Source organism: Chanos chanos, chromosome 3 (assembly GCF_902362185.1).
Source record: "Chanos chanos chromosome 3, fChaCha1.1, whole genome shotgun sequence".
In the NCBI taxonomy this organism is placed as follows: Eukaryota; Metazoa; Chordata; class Actinopteri; order Gonorynchiformes; family Chanidae; genus Chanos; species Chanos chanos.
The window spans coordinates 21,222,676-21,244,039 of record NC_044497.1 but is presented as its reverse complement, the minus strand read 5'-3'; the positions used below and the strand labels follow the sequence as shown (position 1 = coordinate 21,244,039).

At 41.6% G+C, this 21,364-nt stretch overlaps 2 protein-coding genes across 3 annotated transcripts in view; both read right to left on the bottom strand.

Annotated features, from left to right (window-relative positions):
- Nucleotides 1-21: 21 nt before the first annotated feature.
- On the bottom strand, nt 22-15,617 carry mapre2 (microtubule-associated protein, RP/EB family, member 2). Of its 2 annotated transcripts, none has more exons than XM_030768705.1 (7): nt 15,537-15,617; nt 8,787-8,914; nt 5,693-5,838; nt 5,143-5,359; nt 3,901-4,046; nt 2,381-2,539; nt 22-219 (listed from the first exon to the last, which is right to left on the bottom strand). In XM_030768705.1, exons 1-7 carry the CDS (start codon nt 15,539-15,541, stop codon nt 145-147), a joined length of 876 nt encoding a protein of 291 aa, XP_030624565.1. In that variant the 5' UTR covers nt 15,542-15,617; the 3' UTR covers nt 22-144. The 2 variants fall into 2 exon arrangements, with proteins under 2 accessions (XP_030624565.1, XP_030624564.1); XM_030768704.1 differs by lacking the exon at nt 15,537-15,617 and adding an exon at nt 11,929-12,050.
- Nucleotides 15,618-18,682: 3,065 nt separating this feature from the next.
- The window catches only part of dtna (dystrobrevin, alpha), a 28,561-nt gene continuing 25,879 nt past the window's right edge, over nt 18,683-21,364 (bottom strand). Inside the window, exons 20-21 of the mRNA XM_030767650.1 lie at nt 20,689-20,809; nt 18,683-18,751 (exon numbers count right to left, since the gene is read on the bottom strand). Coding sequence (XP_030623510.1) covers nt 18,683-18,751; nt 20,689-20,809 — 190 coding nt within the window. The remainder of the gene's footprint in view (nt 18,752-20,688; nt 20,810-21,364) is intronic.

Genomic DNA, 21,364 nt, shown 5'->3' with positions numbered 1-21,364 from the left:
AAAAAAAGGTGCTTCTGGGTTACATAGTGTCTTCTATCCTCTAAAGAATAAGCCAATCAAAATGAGGGGTGAAAAAAAACCCAATCAGAATCGACTGAACTCAATGGCAGTTCTCACACGACGCAGGGCAGATCTTACTGTTGTTCAGTACTCATCCTGCTCCTCCTCAGGAACCTCCTCCTCCTGCACACGCGCATCTGGCTCCTCTCCACCTCCCTCCTACAGGACAGGAAACAACATCAGAACAAAACAAAGCAAATACTCCCGCTTGTCACCCACACAGGTTCTGCAAACACTCTGGCCCACTGTGTGTTTGATCTCACCACCACTAATCGGGAAAATGATTGTAATTAACATTACACTTATAATGTATTTATTGCAGGGCTATAGCAGCGCTACAGATGCACTCAATATTACAATGAAAATCTCAAAATGGACTAATCAAGTACATGTGATAAGACTGACACGATTGTCTGTAGAATCTGCTCAGGTTAACAATATACACACAAATGTGTAGAATGTGTATGTAGAATATACACAAAAAATCTCTCAGCTGGTATGTGGCATATTCTAAACAGAACAATGTGAATAAGCTTGTGTTTTGGATGTGATATGTGAAAAGTGTGGGCATTTCAGTAGGCTGTGAATTCATACACAAAAAGCAAAATAAACATGGCCGTCTTAAAACAAAGCCTGGATATTGAATGAGAATGTCAACTGGGAAGATGCCTTCCATTCCCTAATGACATTTTAGAGAAAAAAGGTAGTTTTGGCATGACACCCTCATTTATGAATATGATGCTTCATAAACTTCAGGCTATACTTAAAGGAATCACCACAGTATTTTGTGTTATGTGAGTATATATGATATTGTTGGTGTTCTGTGACAGCTGCATTAGGACTGAGACACTCATAGATCTGAAGCAGTGAGTGAGAACTCAGACCAATAAAAACAATCTCCATTGACTAACAGGGACAAAGACTCTGATCTTCACTTAGTCTCCATGTGGCATGACCAAAAGCAGCCAGAAAAGAAGCAGGGAACAGAACATCATTTTTATCCATATAGAAATACCATGGACTACATTCAGTTTAGATAAAATATCAATCTATTTGACTGAATAACTGTCTAACCTGCATGCTAAAACTAGCCAAACTAAAAACAAAACAGAAAACAACAAATTTATTCCTCAAGCTGCTTGTGTCATGTGGCTTCCAATCTAACTGCCAAAAAGAAGGAAACACTGGAGTTTATGTGGGATCCAGATGGGACTGAGTACTGGTGCCTCCACACAGGTGTGATTCCTGAATTATCCGAACAGGTTTGACTCCTGAATTATTGAAAACATCTCGTCAGGTTTGGGGTCACGTATGAAAACACTGAGCAGAGAGGACAGGAGTGATTGTTAGTGATTGTGTGGCAGAAGCATCTGTGATAAAGACCGTTGAACTTGTTAATGTTTCATGAGGAACAGTGGCTGAGTCTGATGGTGGTATTGAAGTCTGAGAGAAAAACATCATCAGTCACTTGTAGTGGGGACTATACTGTCTGTGCAATGGTTCAAGACAAGGCAAAACAGATGAAGAACTGAGTTAGTCAATGACAGGTATGAATAAAGGGCCTGAAAAGGCTGATTTATGTTGAGAACGTCACAGACAGGGATACTGTTGCTAGGAACTTTACAGAGAGGGATACTGGGGATACATTAGGACCACAGGTGAAGAGTTTTTGGGGCCCAGGTTGGTTCTGGTTTTTGGGGCTCAGGTCGTGATTACTGTGTGGAACTGTCTTGTATTCACAATAAGATCCTCCTTAAACCTGGCAGTTGATGGCCAAGCAGCTGATTGGTTGTATCGGTTGTGTCACAGACATGGTGGGTGGCCTTTGAGCACAGAGTCAGTGTTAACAAAATTCCAACATTTCAGACTCCCATTTCTGTTTCCATAAACCAAAAACGCTCAGGGGGCAGGCAGCTGAGCTCAGGTTGACTTCAAAAAAAGAACAGACCTGTTTGTTGGCATGAAAAACTCTTTGCTTGATTGGCCAATGTCACTCGGTTCCAATCGAGCAGCTTACAGTGATAATCACAAGAGTTCAGCTCCACTGAATGGCCACAGTGGGGTTTAAGGCTACAGCAGATGGTTTTCCTTACACATTCATTCTCTCCCTCACAGGACACATTAACCCATGGGTGCCAGCTTTTATTAAGCCAGACACCAAAGTTCCTGGCTGGTTCAAGAAAAAGAACAAATAACAAAACAAAAAAACCTTCTTGTTTTTCATTCATCATGACTAGTGATCAGGTACACAGGTCTGTGCCATCCCAGTGTTTCAGTGTGTTGGTGTGAAGGAGACACTGTGGGTCAAGTGTGAGCGTACCTGGTCATCTGAGGAGTAGAGGATTTCCATCAGTCTGTCCACAAACGGCGAGCTCTCCTGGCCCTGCTCCTGACACAGCAGCTCCACCTCACGGAGCTTCCCAAAGTAGAAGTCTCTCTCCTTCTCCACCCCCTCTAACGCCAGCTTTAACGTGTTCAACTATGGCAAACACAAAGAGGAGCACATTTTTGAAGGGTGTAACCAAGGTAACCTTGACATGATGATAAAGCTTAGATGGTTTGGGACTGCTGTGGTAAGTTTACATTGTAATCCACACAAGGAAAGACAGAGGTATCTTGTAGGGTGTAGCATTTTGAAGATTTATCTAAATATTACCAACCAACCACTGGAGGTAAATGTGCTGAAGTATCCTAAAGACACCAAACTAGGTAAAACATTTGCCTTTGAAGAAAATAAAAACACTCAAGATAATCACAGCCAAATTGGCACCAAGCAGTTTTTCAAACAGAACAGCAGTGTTAAGGTTGCAGGGCTTTTGATAGAGCTATTCTGGTTTGTTAAGATCAACCGACAGACACTTAACATGCTTTAAATCAGTACATCACAGCACAGTGTGAAGTAGGTTTGGGAGATAGCGCTAACACAAAATACGCTCTCCTCTTTAGAAGGCCATGCATCGCGTGTCTGGAATCTGTGACTGGAGTCTGGAATTGTTTTGTTACAGCTGCTGAAGGGGGTGGGAGGTAGTCAGAGGAGCTGCTAGCACAAGTGGAGTCATTATGTCCTACCCTGATGTTTTAAATGCAAATTAGGCGTGGAAAAACTGCACTGAAACTATGGCAAATATCTGTATTTGTTTTGTTAGCAGGCATCCCCCAATAGAACTGACTCATAATAAGGTGCACAGTAAACGCTTGTAACAGCATTTAAAAATGGGATATCAAGATTTCATCTCCATGTCTATTTCAACATAAAATGTGTATATCTAAAAATGCCATGGACAGAGCTTCTAGACAGCTTGTCCACGGAAGTGTGAGGGGTGAGAGAGTGAGTGAGTGAGAGAGAGTCAGCATGTCTGATATACACTGTCAGGAGTTTTCTTACAGGCTACAAAACAAATATATAAAAAATATAAACACACAGCATTGTTTTTAAAGTATATGTGTACTGAAATATGCTAACAGTTCCATTTCTGAGGATTAATATTTGGTAGAATTTCACATTTATTTCATTTGGATTTTTTCCCCCCCTTTTTTTCTGTGATCTTGGTGTTCTGGGATGCAACATTAAAGCAATGCCAGCAGAAACAGTCGATCACATTCCATCACACTTGATACCTCATCTGTATGGTCATGGGACAATCACCAACATTACAATAACCACTCAATTAGGGCACTCTGACAAAACAAAAACAGTCCTGTGTTTCCTAACAAAAACAGAGCAGCTTATTCACTAGCATTAGCGAATGCTGAAGCGCCTTACAATACCAATGTTAAGCGATGAAAAAGACCAAAAGAAAAGGTGAAGAAACAGCAAATAAAAGGGGGGAAATTATGAACCTGTTCATTGAGCTGTGTGACCTGAGCCTCCAGCTCCCTCTCTCCCTTGGCAGGGGTCGAGGAGGTCACAGGGATCTTTTTGGCTGAGGAGGGGCGGGAGGTTGGCGTGGAGGATTTGGGGGTTGAACTGGATGACCTGGTAGCTCCTACACATAAACAGAAGTGGAAGTTCAGGTTAGTGTTTGTCTTATTCTCACGTCATTCTCAGTGTTACATGACGCTAATGAGGAACTACATCATAAATATTTAGTAACAGTTTAAAATAATATCACAGGTCAGAAACATATGATTTTAATATTTAGATATTATTTACACATTAATGAGTCACAGTACGAAAAGAATGAACAGCAGTTAGAATAAACAACAGACAAGAGCAACCTCATTTCAGAGGTTCAGACAAACCTCAGGTGCACAGTAAGGTCTCTGTGAAACTGGTAGCATTGATTTTGAATGAATTGAGGAGGACACAGAGAGACTCGACTTGTGTACAGCAACACTCTTTAGGCTAATAACCCAGCAAATCACAGTGCACTGCATCACATGCACACTGGTCCTAAAAGAAACCAATAGCCCAAATTGGCCTGGTCACTGCTGTTTAATACTGATTACCATGGTACAGTCACAAACTAACGGTACGGTTACCACAGCAAAGCCCCGTCCACAGAGGAAAGGGAGAAATGGATTCAGCCCATACTCAGCTTATGTCAGCTTTACTCGGCCAAACAATGATCAGTGTTACTGAAAAAAAAAATCCAACCTACTTCTGACAAAAGGCGGAGGATCCTCACAGTATCATACTATTGGGTTTACTATTACATACTATTGTTTGTTTTTGGTTTTTTTCCACAGCGGTTTAATGAGCTGAGGTGAAGCCTGATGGGAGAAGATGTCTCTGTGGAGCTGAGCCCTGTGGTATAACTGTTCAAATCTACTGCCTTATTCTGATTTCTCTCCCTTACTGTGCTCAGGAACCTCTCCAAAACAACCAAACACACACAATGCACCCGACACAATCTGCATCATAGACAGATAGATGCTTTATTCATCCCAAGGGAAATTTAGGCTTGTTCTACTGACGAGGTCAGGGACAGAGTAGAAATCTTCTGAAAAACTCTCTGTTCATGAATGTAGTGAGTTCTATCAGGTCAGGTTTCATTTTCAGACCAAAGCATCTGCTCTACCACAGCACACAACCACACAGCCCAGGGGAGAATCACACAGGCCAGGGGAAAGCTTGCCTACCTGCGGTGGGGGAGCTGGCGGCATGATGGGACTTCTTGGGCAGGTTGAAGATCTGCTCCCCGGGGTCTGGGGGGGGGATGGCATCCTGCCCCTGCCTTGCCTCAATGGGGTCATATTCCTTCCCATCATAATTGGCATCAAAGAACTTCTTAAACCACTGGATAAAGTCAAGGTTGTCCTGAAACCGCCCTTTAACAAGCTTTTCCACCGGAATTATCTGAGTGGGAAAAGGAAAAAAACTCATTGGACATATTTTCATTTATACTCACATTCTTACCAGGCTGTAATTACTCACAGTCTTGAGAGGCTTTAGGTTTATTTTATTTAAAATATGACGAGCAAGATAATTGCAGATGAAATGACATCAACCCCCATTTACCAAAAAAAAAAAATCTAGAATTCCTCGACTGCAACGTTAAGAAAAACACTGAAATCTACTGCATGGCATCTCTAGTGTGGAGACAGAGCAGTTTTTCACTCTGTCCTATTGGCCTGCAGGTCCTCAGCCTCTTTGACAGAGTGGCGTCTGACTGAGCTCTCAGTCTCTTACCTTGTCCACATTGACCCTCTTGAACGCAGCCTGCAGCAGTTTGAAATTATGAATGTACTCGTGCTCCAGTTTGGCCTGGAACTTCACCTTCTTAAGACTGATGCAGCCAGGAAAGAGCATATCCATGAACTGACAGTACGCTGCTCCTGTACAGGGTGAGGGTGGGAGGTAGAGAGAGAGAGAGACAGAGAGAGACAGAGACAGAGGGACACGCTCTGTGCAGTAACCCTTTGACTGGCACATACACTACTACAGAGTAATCCTTTGACTGGCACATACACTACTACAGAGTAATCCTTTGACTGGCACATACACTACTACAGAGTAACCCTTTGACTGGCACATACACTACTACAGAGTAACCCTTTGACTGGCACATACACTACTACAGAGTAACCCTTTGACTGGCACATACACTACTACAGAGTAACCCTTTGACTGGCACATACACTACTACAGAGTAACCCTTTGACTGGCACATACACTACTACAGAGTAACCCTTTGACTGGCACATACACTACTACAGAGTAACCCTTTGACGGGCACATACACTACTACAGAGTAACCCTTTGACGGGCACATACACTACTACAGAGTAACCCTTTGACGGGCACATACACTACTACAGAGTAACCCTTTGACTGGCACATACACTACTACAGAGTAACCCTTTGACTGGCACATACACTACTACAGAGTAACCCTTTGACGGGCACATACACTACTACAGAGTAACCCTTTGACTGGCACATACACTACTACAGAGTAATCCTTTGACTGGCACATACACTACTACAGAGTAACCCTTTGACTGGCACATACACTACTACAGAGTAACCCTTTGACGGGCACATACACTACTACAGAGTAACCCTTTGACGGGCACATACACTACTACAGAGCCGGATCCTAACTGTACGTTCAACTGAACTAACTGGCAGCATCGAGAGCGTCAAAGCGACTGGAAGTCATTCATTTTCGATGTGAGCAAGTGTTAGCAAGGTTAGCAAGGCCAACCATTCCGAATGAACTTGTATCCGCCTATTTCATCTACGTCAGAGCATCCACAGCGTTGTTGGCAGGGCGGCCAGAGCAACTTTTGATGCTCTCGCCGCTCCCAGCGTGAACGTAAGGTAAGGATGACATTGAATAATGCAGGCAAGCGTTACAAAAATACACACACTGTCTTCATGTATCAGAGTCAAATACTACATTTCACTGCTGTAAAACAGACAAGAACAGGGTTTTTCCCCCCAGAGTGTTGTCCTGAGCATGTCACGACTCTGAAAATTAAGAGTTTACGCTAGACCCCGACCAATACATGAGTGTGCCGATATTATCGGAGTGCCGATATTATCGGCCGATATGAGCTGCTTGCCGATAGATCAGTATCGGCCTTTACAATGGCAGATAAATGACAATTAGAAAGGAAACGGAGAGAAAGAAGATGTTATGAATGTTGTCGCTGCGTAGTTTGTCCTCTAAAGGGCACACTACAACTCCATCATTGGCAATGACAACAATCGGCAATGACAACAATCCGGTGACCCAAGCAGAGTCGAGCAGAGTAGCCCACGACATAGATCATCTGTGTTCGTGGTAAGTTGATAATTGTCGCGTGAAATACATTACTCAAATAATAATAAACATCCCCCATCACTTCTCCCCTTGGCCCAAATAAGCTTGACAACATTCATGTCAGCCATGCCTGGTTTTGCTGCAGTAATGTGAAAGCCTGTACCATCAGTCAAACATCAAAATTACATTAAATGTTTGGGTATTTGAGTGGTGTAGGCCAAGCTGTCGACAAACTTGATTGAAAGTTTATTTATTAAGTGTGCGGCAGTTCTAGCAAGTAAACAAACAATTGTCCTATCATTTCTCCCTCGTCATCTCTTAAAATTTTCTGGCAACATCACTTACAGCAGTTTATAACGCTAACCATTGCTCAATGAGGTTAACCACAAAGCTAGCTAATACCATGTTTATCAGTGGAAGACCGCTAACATTAATGCACGGTTAAACTATAATGTTTATCTTATTCTGCCTAAATGAAGCAATGGCAAATATATCTGCGACTCGTAGCCTATGTCTGTCGGTGCATTGGAAATTATTATACCGGATGGGACTTGTAAATAGCGTGAAATCCCAAAGTCGCAAGTCCTCGTTGCAGACCGTCTTGTAGTAGTAGATGCATTCAACAGCAGCGTGTGTGTGTATATATACACACACACACACACACACACACACACACATACTTTTGGGTATATTACTTTTTGTTTTTTTTATACATTTGACTTATTTATCAAAACTGTAATAAATGTTGTTGTACCTTTGTTCAAAGTAGCCTAATGCTTATGGCAACAAAACAAGTTTATTTTTGAACTACAATATGTCTCATTATTTTGGTGAGGACTCTTAAATAACTACATATAATAAATTTTACGGTAAATCTTTGTTTATGTTATGGGTTTCTGAGAAAAAAAAGAATAATCGGCTGATGTATCATTATCGTTTTTTAAAATCCTCAAATATCGAAATCGGTATCGGTCTTAAAAAGCCTGTATCAGTCGGGCTCCAGTTTATACGTCCTGACCCCTGGAAAACATTACTTCAGATTCAATCTCCTCACTCAACCACTGCACACTGCTTCACATTTCATTACTCAACCACTGCACACTGCTTCACATTTCATTACTCAACCACTGCACACTGCTTCACATCTCACTACTCAACCGCTGCACACTGCTTCACATCTCACTACTCAACCGCTGCACACTGCTTCACATCTCACTACTCAACCGCTGCACACTGCTTCACATTTCATTACTCAACCACTGCACACTGCTTCACATCTCATTACTCAACCGCTGCACACTGCTTCACATCTCATTACTCAACCGCTGCACACTGCTTCACATTTCATTACTCAACCGCTGCACACTGCTTCACATCTCATTACTCAACCGCTGCATACTGCTTCACATCTCATTACTCAACCACTGCACACTGCTTCACATCAGGATTCAGATGTGATGACAAACGTGAGTTAACAGAAGCGTGCATGGGGTGTATTCCGTGGAGTGGCCTTACCTGAAGAAAGCTGCTCCACTTTTGTGTAGTTTAGACAGAGAAGATCATTGACCCAGGCCGTAATGTCATGTCTGCTCATGGTCTCCTGGGTTATTGAGGTAGAATACACGTTGACCGCCATCCCCCAACTACACAGAACAGAGCAAACACATCATCAGAACAGCTCAACACACACACACACACGCACACACAATCATCAGAACCACTCTAGACACACATGCACATCATCAGAACAGCTCGACACACTCACACACAAAACACAGCAAACACATTAACAGAACAGCTCAGAACCACTCTACGCACACATACACATAAACATCATCAGAATCACTCAATGCACTCACGAGACAGATAAATACACACACCATCATCATCATCATCATCAAACCTCAATACAATGATGAGATAGACAGATACAGATACACAAACACACACACACACACACCATCATCATCCTTGTGATTATCAGAGCAAATCAACACACTGAAAAGAAGATAGACACACACAGAGACACACACATTGTCAGACCAACTCAACACACTCAGGAGAGGATGGATATCCACATACACACACACGTCATCCACTAAACACACATACCACATCATTTACAGGATCACTCATCTTTAGAACCACTCAACACACTGATGAGACAGACAAATACACACACACACATAGGAAACAAAAAGCAACATCTTGTGGAAGAAAGAAACAGAGAGACAGGAGAGAAGAGGTATGAATGTAGATGATGCCGTGCATCTTTTCTAAACATAACCTGAACCAAAATCAAGTTTTCAGTTCCCATACAGACAGACGCTAATGTTTAGATGTGAACAAATCCAAATTCCCTCTTGTAAATCAACTCCTGTCTGACTATGGGGCAGACATGGTCTGGCCATGGTGAGAGTGTGTTGAGACATAAGATCACTGAGGAGGAGTGTGGTCGGGCTGCGAGACGCTGAAGAATCACAGAATACAGCTGAATATCCGCTGGAGATCAAGGAAAGTTTCTATCACTTTTCCACCCACACTCTGTGTGCATGATGGCATTTCAGCCTCACGTCACTGACATCACATTAAATCCTGACTTCAAGCCCAAACAAATGAGCAAACATTAATAGATGGAACCAGGCTCACCCTTTTAAAACATGAACATGATCTGTTGTCTTTGGAGAGATCTGTTTGTCTGAAGACAACATTTTAACAATTCTGGTGACTTACACGAACGCCGCATTACCGAGCGGGCTCTGAGTCTGACTCCAAACACACTCTGACAGTACTAACACAGAGAACCAGAAAGAACAGGTAAAAACAGTAATAATAATGATAAAGTAATTCAGTCATCTGAGGGACTCTGCCATGCAGTAAACTGCACTTCAGTACACAGATCTGTTTTTCAGGTGGGATGGATGTGACCGCTAGGTGGTCAGGGCCTGAAATTTTACCTTCCACAAAAAAGGGAACATAAAATCTGTAATAACTTCATCATAAACACATGTGGACTTCATGATAATCAAATCAGTTTTGACACTAAACTCTCTTATAACTAACTTATAATAGACAGACAAAGAAAGGCAAGGAGCTATAATGCAGTTTCACAGTGACTGAGCTTAAACTCTTGGAATTTTGGATTTGACGTATAAATAACTAATCTGAGTTACTGACAAAGTAATTAAGGACTGTTCTCTGGGTTTCCTTCCCAGTCAGTCTGGTCCACTCAGAAAAACACACGACTCCAGAGACACAACACTATTACCATTCAAGTATATGACAGGAAAGTCTTGCTTTACATATTTCACACTGAACACACAAGGTTAAAAAAACTGCCTCTTGACCAATTACTGGACTTGCTGTGAATGTGAATGTAGACTTGTGAATGCAAACCTCCAATATATAAACGTCCTTACTTCAACAATTAAGAATCCATTTGTTTTTAATTCTAAAACTTTTTGAAAACGTTTGAAACCAGCTGTAGCAGTTTGTCAGCCGACTGCCTAAGGATATTTGTTATTTCATTGTTTTGTTGACTAGTTGAGGAGCTAAATCACGTGCGCCAGCGCTGGACTAACACTAAACAAAAATAAAAACACTAGGACACAGTACCCACAATAAACAATCTAAACAATATATTCTCATCAGATATTTCTCTAGTTGGAAACGATAGCGAGTGTCCCATTTTACATTTTAAATTAGAACCCAAAATTAACCACGGCTTAAGCCTACTGAAGGCAAATGGACCTTTAACCATTTAATAATAGCTATGTTTTAATGAGCTTAAAAGGCCAGATAAAAGGGCTTGGACCAACATGCCGACAATACAGAGACAAATAAGAATACAATGCCCCCGAGGGTAAACTGATCAAAGGTTGTTTTTCATTTCTCAGGCGGGATCCAAATGTGAGTGTCACTGAAATCTAAATAATTCAAAGAATCACAGGAGAAGCTTGGAAGAAGTGGGCGCGCTGACCGATAAAAGGGTACGGTCTCTCTATCGGTCAGCACGGGAGAAAACCGGGACTGCTATTTTTGTGTCAACAAAAGCCAAGGCTACGCTACTGTGCTCTTTTGATGCTTTTCATGATTAAATATACAGCGACAAAGCAGCATTGCATTAACAATACACACCCAAAATACAGGCACGTATCATTAACTGTTAATTTTTGATGTTAAACGAATGGGAACGTTACGCAATGGATAAACGTTCTATTTTTGATAGCTCGAGCTAGCTGACAGCTCGATCCCCATACTCAACGCACATCTTTTCGTAGCAAGTCAGAGATTTCTCACTGTATTCTCCTCGAATATTATGTCTTCACATTACAGTGCAGCTAGACAGTTGGTCTTGCTGTTATCGGCTGGAATAAAGGTATTTCCATGACAGTCATGCAAACGCCATAGTTGGGTCAAGATGCAGCCATAATGAATACGAGAGCTAGCTAACATTGTAGCCATCCTGCTTGCTGAAAAACGGCCACTATAACCATTATGATGCCATGCTAAATACGGCATTTACAAACCAACAAACATAACAATATGCTTACCTAAAAACATTTACGCTCAATTTTATAACTTAATTTTCCTTACTCCAATGAGACATCTTAGCGGTCCATATCCCCAGGCCAAATAAGACATTCTACGGATTTACCTGTAGGCGCGTTCTCCTCGAACAGTATTTTTCCTATAAGGAATGATGTTGGTTACGTTATCTTGTATAATGTCGTTGTTATTCTCTCCATTTGGGGACAGTGCTTGGGTGGGACCTGGCATTGGGTCTCTAATATATAGAACTGTTTCAGTTCGTTCGAGATGAGAGGACGACGATGATTGCAAACCGCCTACGCCGCACCTTTGCTTGTTCTCGGACTGCTTATTCGCCTTCGCAAATCTCTGGCTCTACAGCGATGTCACAGGAAAGAAGAGGAACCCCAGTCATGTGACCAAAGGAAGGGCGGTTCATTCACTGGGGAGCATGGTAGTCTTTTGGTTCGCTGTGATGACTACACAGATACCATGGTGACCGTAAGCTCATAACCCCTTCGAAGATTATGAATTAAATCAGATCACATAGTGTTAAGTCAAAAGTGAATAAAGAGAACCAGACTTCGGCATAAAATCGAAGGGAAATGTTCCATTGCGTTAAACCTGCATTGCAACACTCTGACGGCAGAGTGCACACATCCGGTAGGGCCGAAATGAACGGGAATCAACAGAGGACCATTTAGGTGGTGTCTGGTCCATAAGTTTTACGATTTGCTGATAAATTGGCAACGTCATAACTTGATCCATATAAATTACTGGCACTACGCCTAATGTGTTACTTAAGTCAGTCATATGATCGTATACAGTGACGAGTTACTTTCACAACATGCAATAGCAGTATACACAGCCCATTACTATATGATTAACATTATGAGCACCATTAATGAAACAGCCTCAGAGTCAATAAATCCTTCCAAACATGCAATATAAAAAAACTTAGAGTATTGTATCTATATCTCCAATTTAAAATCACTGTCATACAGATAAAGCTTTAAGCATACCTCCACTGGATGCAGTCATAGATACTCTAGAATCTAGTGATGGTACAATGATCAGATCATATGTAATTCATCTCAATTATGTGTGCCCATTCCTATCACTTAATCACGGTGTGGATCTCTCTCATGCTAACTATGTCAGGACCATGCCCATCCCAAATGTACGGCACATAGTCCGCTATCCATAACCTGAGAAAAGACAGGTGAGAGCAGTGTGCGTTCACTGAGTGAAACTGAAAACAGATTCCAAAACAGCTGTGAGAGGATTAACAGAGTGAAAACTAGCTTTGTGTGATAATATTCATAGTACCATGAGTGTTGGTGAGATAATAAAGCTGGTTTTCACGAACATATCTTAGTGATCTGAGGCTTTCAAACAAGCACCCATCACACATTCAGTTTCAATGTTAAACCAGTCAGTCAGTCAGTTACAATCTTATAAACAGTTAAAACTAGTGTTGGAAAAACTGGAAACTCAAACACAGAGATTATGATGGACACACTGGCTGACTGTAATACTTGTGTCATATCTGTTTTCTTCCAGGAAAAATTATAGACGTGATCAGAACACTACAATGGTTAAAATGTTTTTGTTTCGTTATTTTTCGGTGGGAAATCCAAAACTGGATTATATTTTATGCCTGGTAAATGAAAAGCCAATGGGAAGGAACTTAAGAGAGAAATCCAAATTCTTTCACCATTAGAATTTTTTTAATAAGACAACCTTGAGTCCAATCACACTCTGAAACAGAAGTGAGGAGTGCATCTGATGCATTTCATGACATGCCCATAGCAGTTAAAGGACAAAAAAACCCAACAAAAATAAACAAAAACATTTACATGGTACATACAAGAGTAAAAACTGAATTTAAAAACAGTCTCTAAGAAGCACCATAAAGCAGCCATCTAATCTGCTGTCTCACACTGCTTCGCCCGTTTGGCATTTCACAAAGTCCTTCCCTTGTCCTAGAAGAGGACACAACAGGCATGCTGTGGGTATATTTCACATTATGTGGACAGAACAGTTGGAAACATTTATGCTCCAGAAAACAAGTAGCAAAAATAATGAGAGAACATTTCATATGCCTGAACACTTCATATGGTCTGAAACCTATGCTGGCAAGTCCCAGCATCTCTGAGAGCAACTCTACATTAAAACTGCATCCATTCAATAGCAATATAACCATGCAGTATGTAAGAAAACAAACGAGTGTGTATGTGTGTGTGTCAGAGAAAAATCTACATAAGAAAAAAAAAGGTGGAAAGCATGTATAAACTGAGAAATGAGTAGTGGAGTGAGCCCTGGTGTGTCATAGAGGATGACCAAAATCACCACAGGAGGTGCATGGCTCCAGCTGAGGACCATCTAAAGGGGTATACAACAACCTGGCAAGGGTCTGACTCACAGCACGCCATGACCAAGCACTGACAAGGATTGGATAGACTCAGACCTGCACAGTCTACACTTTAACTCGGTAATTACTTGCCATTTCTTAGCTAGGACGGAAACTTAATCCTGCCATCAAGTCTGAGGAGAGTGTTCAAGCTCCAATGCAGCCTATTTAGTGACAAGACCTGGGCTGTTAAACTATACGATCAGTGCATATGTATGTGTGTGTGTGTGGGGGGGGGGGGGGGGGGGGGGCTTGGGGCGTGTCCAATCCTATCCACCCATACCAACACAGACTAAAGAGATATTTTTTTTAAACTCTTTCATTACAGTTTAATTTTTGTGGCATCTTAATACTGTATTTGTGTCAGTAAAGGACACATTAAGTTCAGTCCTCAAATAAGATTTGAATGTACTATCATATAGGACAGCTTATAACGGGGACAGGAGAACTTGGCCATGTCAGGCTCATGTAAGAGCGGTCATCACTCCACGACCAACGCAGCGCAAACTCACATTTGATTCTTGTGTTACAAGACACAAAACACCAACTGTCACACCATCAGCCACTAACAGCAATGGAAAACCTGTCTTTAACAACCTCACTAAACATACCAGACCATTTCAAGAACGTTATTCATGAAAGCTCATCCAAATACATGGTTAACCAGAAAGAAATTCTTATTTTTGTGGTGCGGCACATCAGCTGCCACCAATCCGATTTCGGATCCTCTGTGCTCATAGCTTAACTGTACCAGGCTGTCCCAAAGACCTATTGAACCACAGTGGTTTTTTGTTGGTGGTATTTTTTTTTCTTGTTTGTTTTTCTGTTTTGTTTTTTCCCCTCCATAATATCAACATATTATATACAGCTTTCAAAGTTAATGATTATTACATGCCGATCTTTGTCATTTACTACAAATGGATCGGACTACGAATATTGTCATTTTTTTTCTATTTTTGTAGTGCAACCCATTAAGCAGGCTAACGAGCTAACGTTTACTTCACATAAGAAGTTAGGACAAATCTAAAAGTTACTGGTATCTACTTGAAAGCGTAACGGCAGCAGCAACAACAATATCACATTCCAAAGTACAAATTTAATTACTTAATGTCAGAAGAGCAATAAGAATAATACACGTTTACATGGCTAATCTAGGCAAACATTCACAAGTTGTCTTAAACTACCAGCAGCTGGAGCTACCAGCAGCGCTAATATGGCTAACAGGATGGTTTTCAAGACCACCAAGAGGAAATATTGTACAGTTTACAGACACATCGACATGCACAACTCCACAGGACAGCATGTACTATCAACGGGCTCACCTCATTTTTACAATGCAACGGTGGTTTCATACACTAGCTTAAACCGTCTCGACTCACCAACCGACTCAACCCTAAATCCACGCTTCCAGTTGATCTTTCGCTTTGTCACTCCACCCTCTATAAGTCATTGTAGTCGGCGATGACGACAAAAAAAACATGTTTTACTCTAAGGAAGTTGATTTGACAGGTCAACAATGTTTGCACCGATTGGTTTACGTTACCGTATGTCATATATTGGCCAATCAAAATCCAATGCGCTGTTTACCGAGGACGTTACTTCGGACATACACATAATCATAACGCGATTCATAATCAACCACTTAATGAAGTAGTGGCGTTGTCCTTATATGGCGAACCAAGGCACGTAGAATTTTCACAAGAGATCATCTGGATGAATCGCGTCGGTCATTCCTAGTGCTATAAATCATTAATCATACTGGAAAAATATCTGACCATCAGAATTACGGGTAGAACTATCTATGTTCTAACATAAGAAATAATGAAATTGCTAGAATGTATGTGGTTACCTAATCGTAAACCTGAATTTTAACTGCTGCCTTTTAGCGTTTTCTAGCCCATTTATTACCAGCTTCACTCATTTACTCCACGGGGGGGACGGCCAACAACGAGACACATTCATTCAGTCAGTTATTGCAAATGTGTCTGCTGTTGACCACCGCCCCTTCCGTATTTTAATGCTGAAGTAAGACGTGAAAAGATGTGGTCCATCTGAACAAATACAGGTTAATGTAATTTACAGCCTAAGTATAAAATATTCAATCTAAATTCTGTAATCAAATGTACACCTGATGTAGCCACTCTGATCTGTATAAAATGCAGTGTTAAGCCGGAGAGCAGAAAGAGTGTAACTGATTGTGAAGAGTTATTCACATATTTCCTGAGAGATTTATTATTGCTCTCTTTTTAAAGGCCCTTTCGACTTCTGTGCGATGTTAGGAGGACACCTTATGGCCAATAATGGCTTTACATCTGGATTCGAGTCTCTTCGTACGCAATTAAACCTACACAAGGAGAAAGCTACATTTATGAACATACATATTTTGATACAAAGTTTACAAGACTTGCCTCCTTTCTGTCAAAACATTTTACACTAAGCTACATGTCATTGCTAACACCATGCGTTGCTATTTGTAGGATTCAGTGAATTAAATAAATAACAAAAACAAGCAAACTTAAAGGAGAAAGATTTGTTTTCATTATGTGCTTATCAGTATTGTGTTGGGGCGTGGAAAAGATGAGAAGAAAGCTTGATTACAGGTGGAGCTCATAGTTTATGTTGTTTCTTTATTATAGTTCGCTACCATGCAATGAGAGGAACTATTTTTTTTTAAAGTCATATTTCACACATTTATTGATTATGACACAAGCTTGGCTCTGCACAACAGCAGACCCTAGTTCTCTCCTACACTGTGTCTCTAACACAAGACCCAGCATCATGAATGTGGGCAACAACCACAGACAACAAAGTTAATAGGGTTAGTTTTTTGCTTTTGGGAGCATGAGAGAAGGCTACCTTTCTGTTGTATGGCTACATCCCACTGGCTAAAAAACAAACAAGAGGAGTCTAAATGATAGAGCAGACAGAAGATGGAACTACACTGAGGATGGTTTAGATGCTGTATGAGACATGGATGACTGGGAATCTGAAAAATTTAACTTAGACTTCAAAAAAAAGCAACCTGCAGTTCAGCTGATGTTTTCCAGTCCTTTGGTGTCAAACAGAATAATTAAAATAGCCACAGTGAAAAATGTCAGTGAACAATGACAACAAATCCTCTTCTAAATCTACAACAACCTGCCCGCCCCCCATAGGTGTCTTTTTAATCTAGTTATTAAATAATTGCACATGAGAAATTTTCTGCTTCCCAGAAATTTCAGTGTCTGATCATTAGGGATATGCCATTTGCATACATTCTCAAAAGATGTGTAAAGTGGTGGAATTGAAAAGATGATCTGCACCACTGAGGATGTGACATACCTTTAAGGCAGAATTTAAATAAAATAAAACAAGTCAAAACCATCTCTATCTTTATGTAACATATACAGCAGAGACTATGAAAGAAAAATCAAACCAAAAAAAAAAAAAAAAAAAAGGGAGTAAACTGCAGGTCATTTGATTTTATGGCACTGGTGGTATATTAGACAGCTCTGCATCTCATCAACTCTAATTCACAGTACTGGCATAAATGTATAAATGGTTATAAAGTCACTTTGTTCTGTAGTCTCCCTTCAAACAGACAGAGGAGGTGTCATCAGTCTGCATTCACACAGACAGAAGAGGTGTGGTCAGCAAGGTTTCAGAGATGAGGCAACTCCTTCCTTTGCCCTGTTACCTGTAGAAAGAACCCAGACTGAGCATTCAACACTTCACTCATCTTATACTACAGAGTTGTATATACTATACTGCACTGTACTGTACTATAATGCACTTCACTCGACTGCTCTATACTATACTATACTGTGCTGTACTGTGCTGTATTGTACTGCACTGCACTATACTGTACTATACTATATTATATTGTGCTGTACTGTGCTGGGCTGTGCTGTACTGCGCTGTGCTGTACTGTACTGTACTGTACAGTTTATACTACAGAGTTATACTGTACTATACAGTTTACACTTTGGAGTAAAACTATACTACGCTGCCAAAACCAAGAAAGCATAAAACTTACCATTAATGCAATCATTCTTCAGAAGCCACCACCTACAGAGAGCAGAAGCATTTTTTGCGGACTCCTTAATTAACAACAATGTAAAACATATCTGGAAACATGCAGAACTCAAAGTGACATACAGAACATAAAGTCTAAGAATATTTGCAGAATCACACATTACAGTGAATGGCCATCAGCAGGGCTGGGAAGAACTTGTGCTGTATGCAGTGTTTATAGGTTCTTACTACAAATACAGTGTTTTGCTTGTCATTTTGGTAACTATGGGAATAGCAGGAATGCCTAGGGATAGGTTGATTGATATTGTAATACTTGGAAGTATGATATTATTGTGGTGCTTTTAAGGTTGTATATAGTGGACAACTGGGGCATGAAAGTTATGTTTCCTCGCTACACGTTTCTCATGTAACTTTAATGTCTATAGATAGTTTGAGCAGATGCTTTTGAATACTGTCATGTGGACTGCATGCCATTGTGCTGGTTCTCCCACCATACACATACACTTTTGGGCATGAAACACGGCTGACAGAGAACATCCGTAAAACATTATATGGGGCAATCTCTGTCTAGACAGCAACCCAGCCTGGTGCTGCATTTGTGGCAACACTGTGCCACACAGTGAATCACATGTCACAGTGCCAAACATGGGAAAGGTCCTCATCCTGATCAACATGACGAACTATACAGACAGGAGGAGAGCAAGAGGTTCATGCTGCATGTTGGCTCCATCAGCATGAGACACAGGAGACGGGAGAGAGTTTCTGGCAGGGCAGAACTTCCCTATGTAGGTTAATCAGTGGGCAGCTTGTGGTAGGTTCAAGGATTTTTGGACATATTGTGTGTCCAACAGAGAAAACTGCAATCAATAATAATAACCTGTAATACTAGCCTGTAATACTCCTCATCTTTTTCATCTCTGTCAGATGAAATACGTCAGCCTGCATGACCCACTGTCACCTCTGTGTTCATTTTATTCATTAACATCATTTTCATGAACTAAATCACACATTTACCAAGTTTTTATTTAGAATCAGACAAATTTTCAATGAATATAGTTTTGTCCTATGTCAGTTCATTAGGTATATTACAACAATTTTAATTAACCATCAACCAACAGGTGTATTTTTCAAGTAAGTTGTGGCAAGATGCTCTGCTCAACAGATATAAGTCCAAACAACGGGTTGGAAGAGAGTTCCCTATTCTGCTTTAAGTTCAAATTACTGTTTTTCCATGTGAGAAAACTCTACACCAAATCACTCAGTCAAGTTATCTCCGCCCATGGTCTCTCTTACCACTGCTACGCTGATGACACACACCTGTTCTTCTCCCCCCCCCCCCCTCTGACCCTCAGGATCAGCCTCTTATCGCAGCCTGCTTAGCTGACATTGCCTCCTGGATGTCCGCTAACCACCTCAAATTCAACCTGGAGAAAACGGAGCTTCTGTTTTTTCCCGCTAAGAACTCCCCAACGATCGACACTGCAATCATCATCAAGGGATCTGTGGTGTTCCCCACCACAGCAGCCAAAAACCTTGGCGTGACCCTCAACAACCAGCTGACCTACACCGGTCACATCGCGGCAGTCACTTGATCCTGCAGATTCTCCTTATACAACATCAGGAGAATCCGCCCCTTCCTCACACAACAGGCGACCCAGCTCGTGGTCCAAGCGCTTGTCATCTCCCGCCTGGACTACTGTAACGTTCTACTAGCTGGCTTGCCGACCTGCGCCATCAGGCCGCTCCAGCTCATGCAGAACGCCGCTGCACGCCTAGTATTCAACCTCCCTAAGCACTCTCATGTCACTCCACTGCTTACTATGCTCCACTGGCGTCCGGTAGCTGCCCGCATCCAGTTCAAGACACTGGTGCTGGCCTACCAGGCCACAAGAGGCTCTGCCCCATAATACCTTCAGTCCCTAATAACTCCGTATACCCCTACTAGAACCCTCCGCTCTACGACTTCTGGTCAGCTGACGGTCCTTTCACTTCAGGAACCTGGCAGCCGCTCCTCCCGACCACGCCTCTTCTCCGCCATTGCCCCGCGGTGGTGGAACGACCTCCCTCATGCAGTTAGGACTGCGGAATCCCTTACCATCTTCCGCAAGAAACTGAAAACCCACCTCTTCAGAACCCACCTGTCCCCCACTGCCTAACCTCCCTTTCTTACAAAAAAAAAACAAAAAAAACCCTTGTCTTGTATCTATGTTCGTCAAAGTATTCCAGGGGTGCAATACGAAGGGGTATATTGACGCTCAGTCTTATTGTGATGTCTGCTTATGAGGTATTAGGAATCCGACTGATGCACTGATTGTAAGTCGCTTTGGCTAAATGCTAAATTGTAAATTGTAGAATATCCCGAATGACTGGTATGAAAATGTGCAACATGTAAATTATTACTAGTGACAATCATACTACCTTTACTCTATCAAACCATGACATTGTGTTTGCCCTGCTCACCATGAATCCCTTTTCCTGCTCCTCCCTCTGTCTCATCATGTCCTCCACCTTCAGTTCGTTCTCCAGCCGCCGGGCCAGGTCATTCTCATAGCTCTCTCCCTGGTCTGCTTCCTCCAACCCCCTGCACAACAGATCAGCCAACAGTACCATCAAAAACACACACACCCAGTCATCACTCATGACCACTGGTCATCTGTCACAGCCTAATCACAGCACTGTCATTACACAGAGGAGAGAAAGTCAAAATTACGTCAGAGGTCAAAGTGCGTTATAAAGCATTGTTATTGTTCTAGCGACTTTATTGCTACTACTGAACATGTGTGTTGAGGCTCATGAGAGGGTATTTTGTGTTCCCTTATGTGGGTGTGTTGACACCACCACAAAAATGACCTCTCCCACAAACATGTTCCACCTCTCAGCAGTGCTAAGCAAAACAGTGTGTAAAGAAACAGCTGTCGGTGATGGGAGAAGCTGGATCGACTGTTATGAGGGGGGACATGTACCATACATGAGATTCTGCGTAATTAGGAACTCCAAATTGAAAATGGGGGAAATGTGTAGCAGAAATAGGCTCAGTGTGGGATTACTAGCATTATCCTAAACTGCATACTTTATACAGTGCTTGAATATTTAACCTAGTTTTTAAGCATCTCATGAGAAAACAGCACATGTGGGG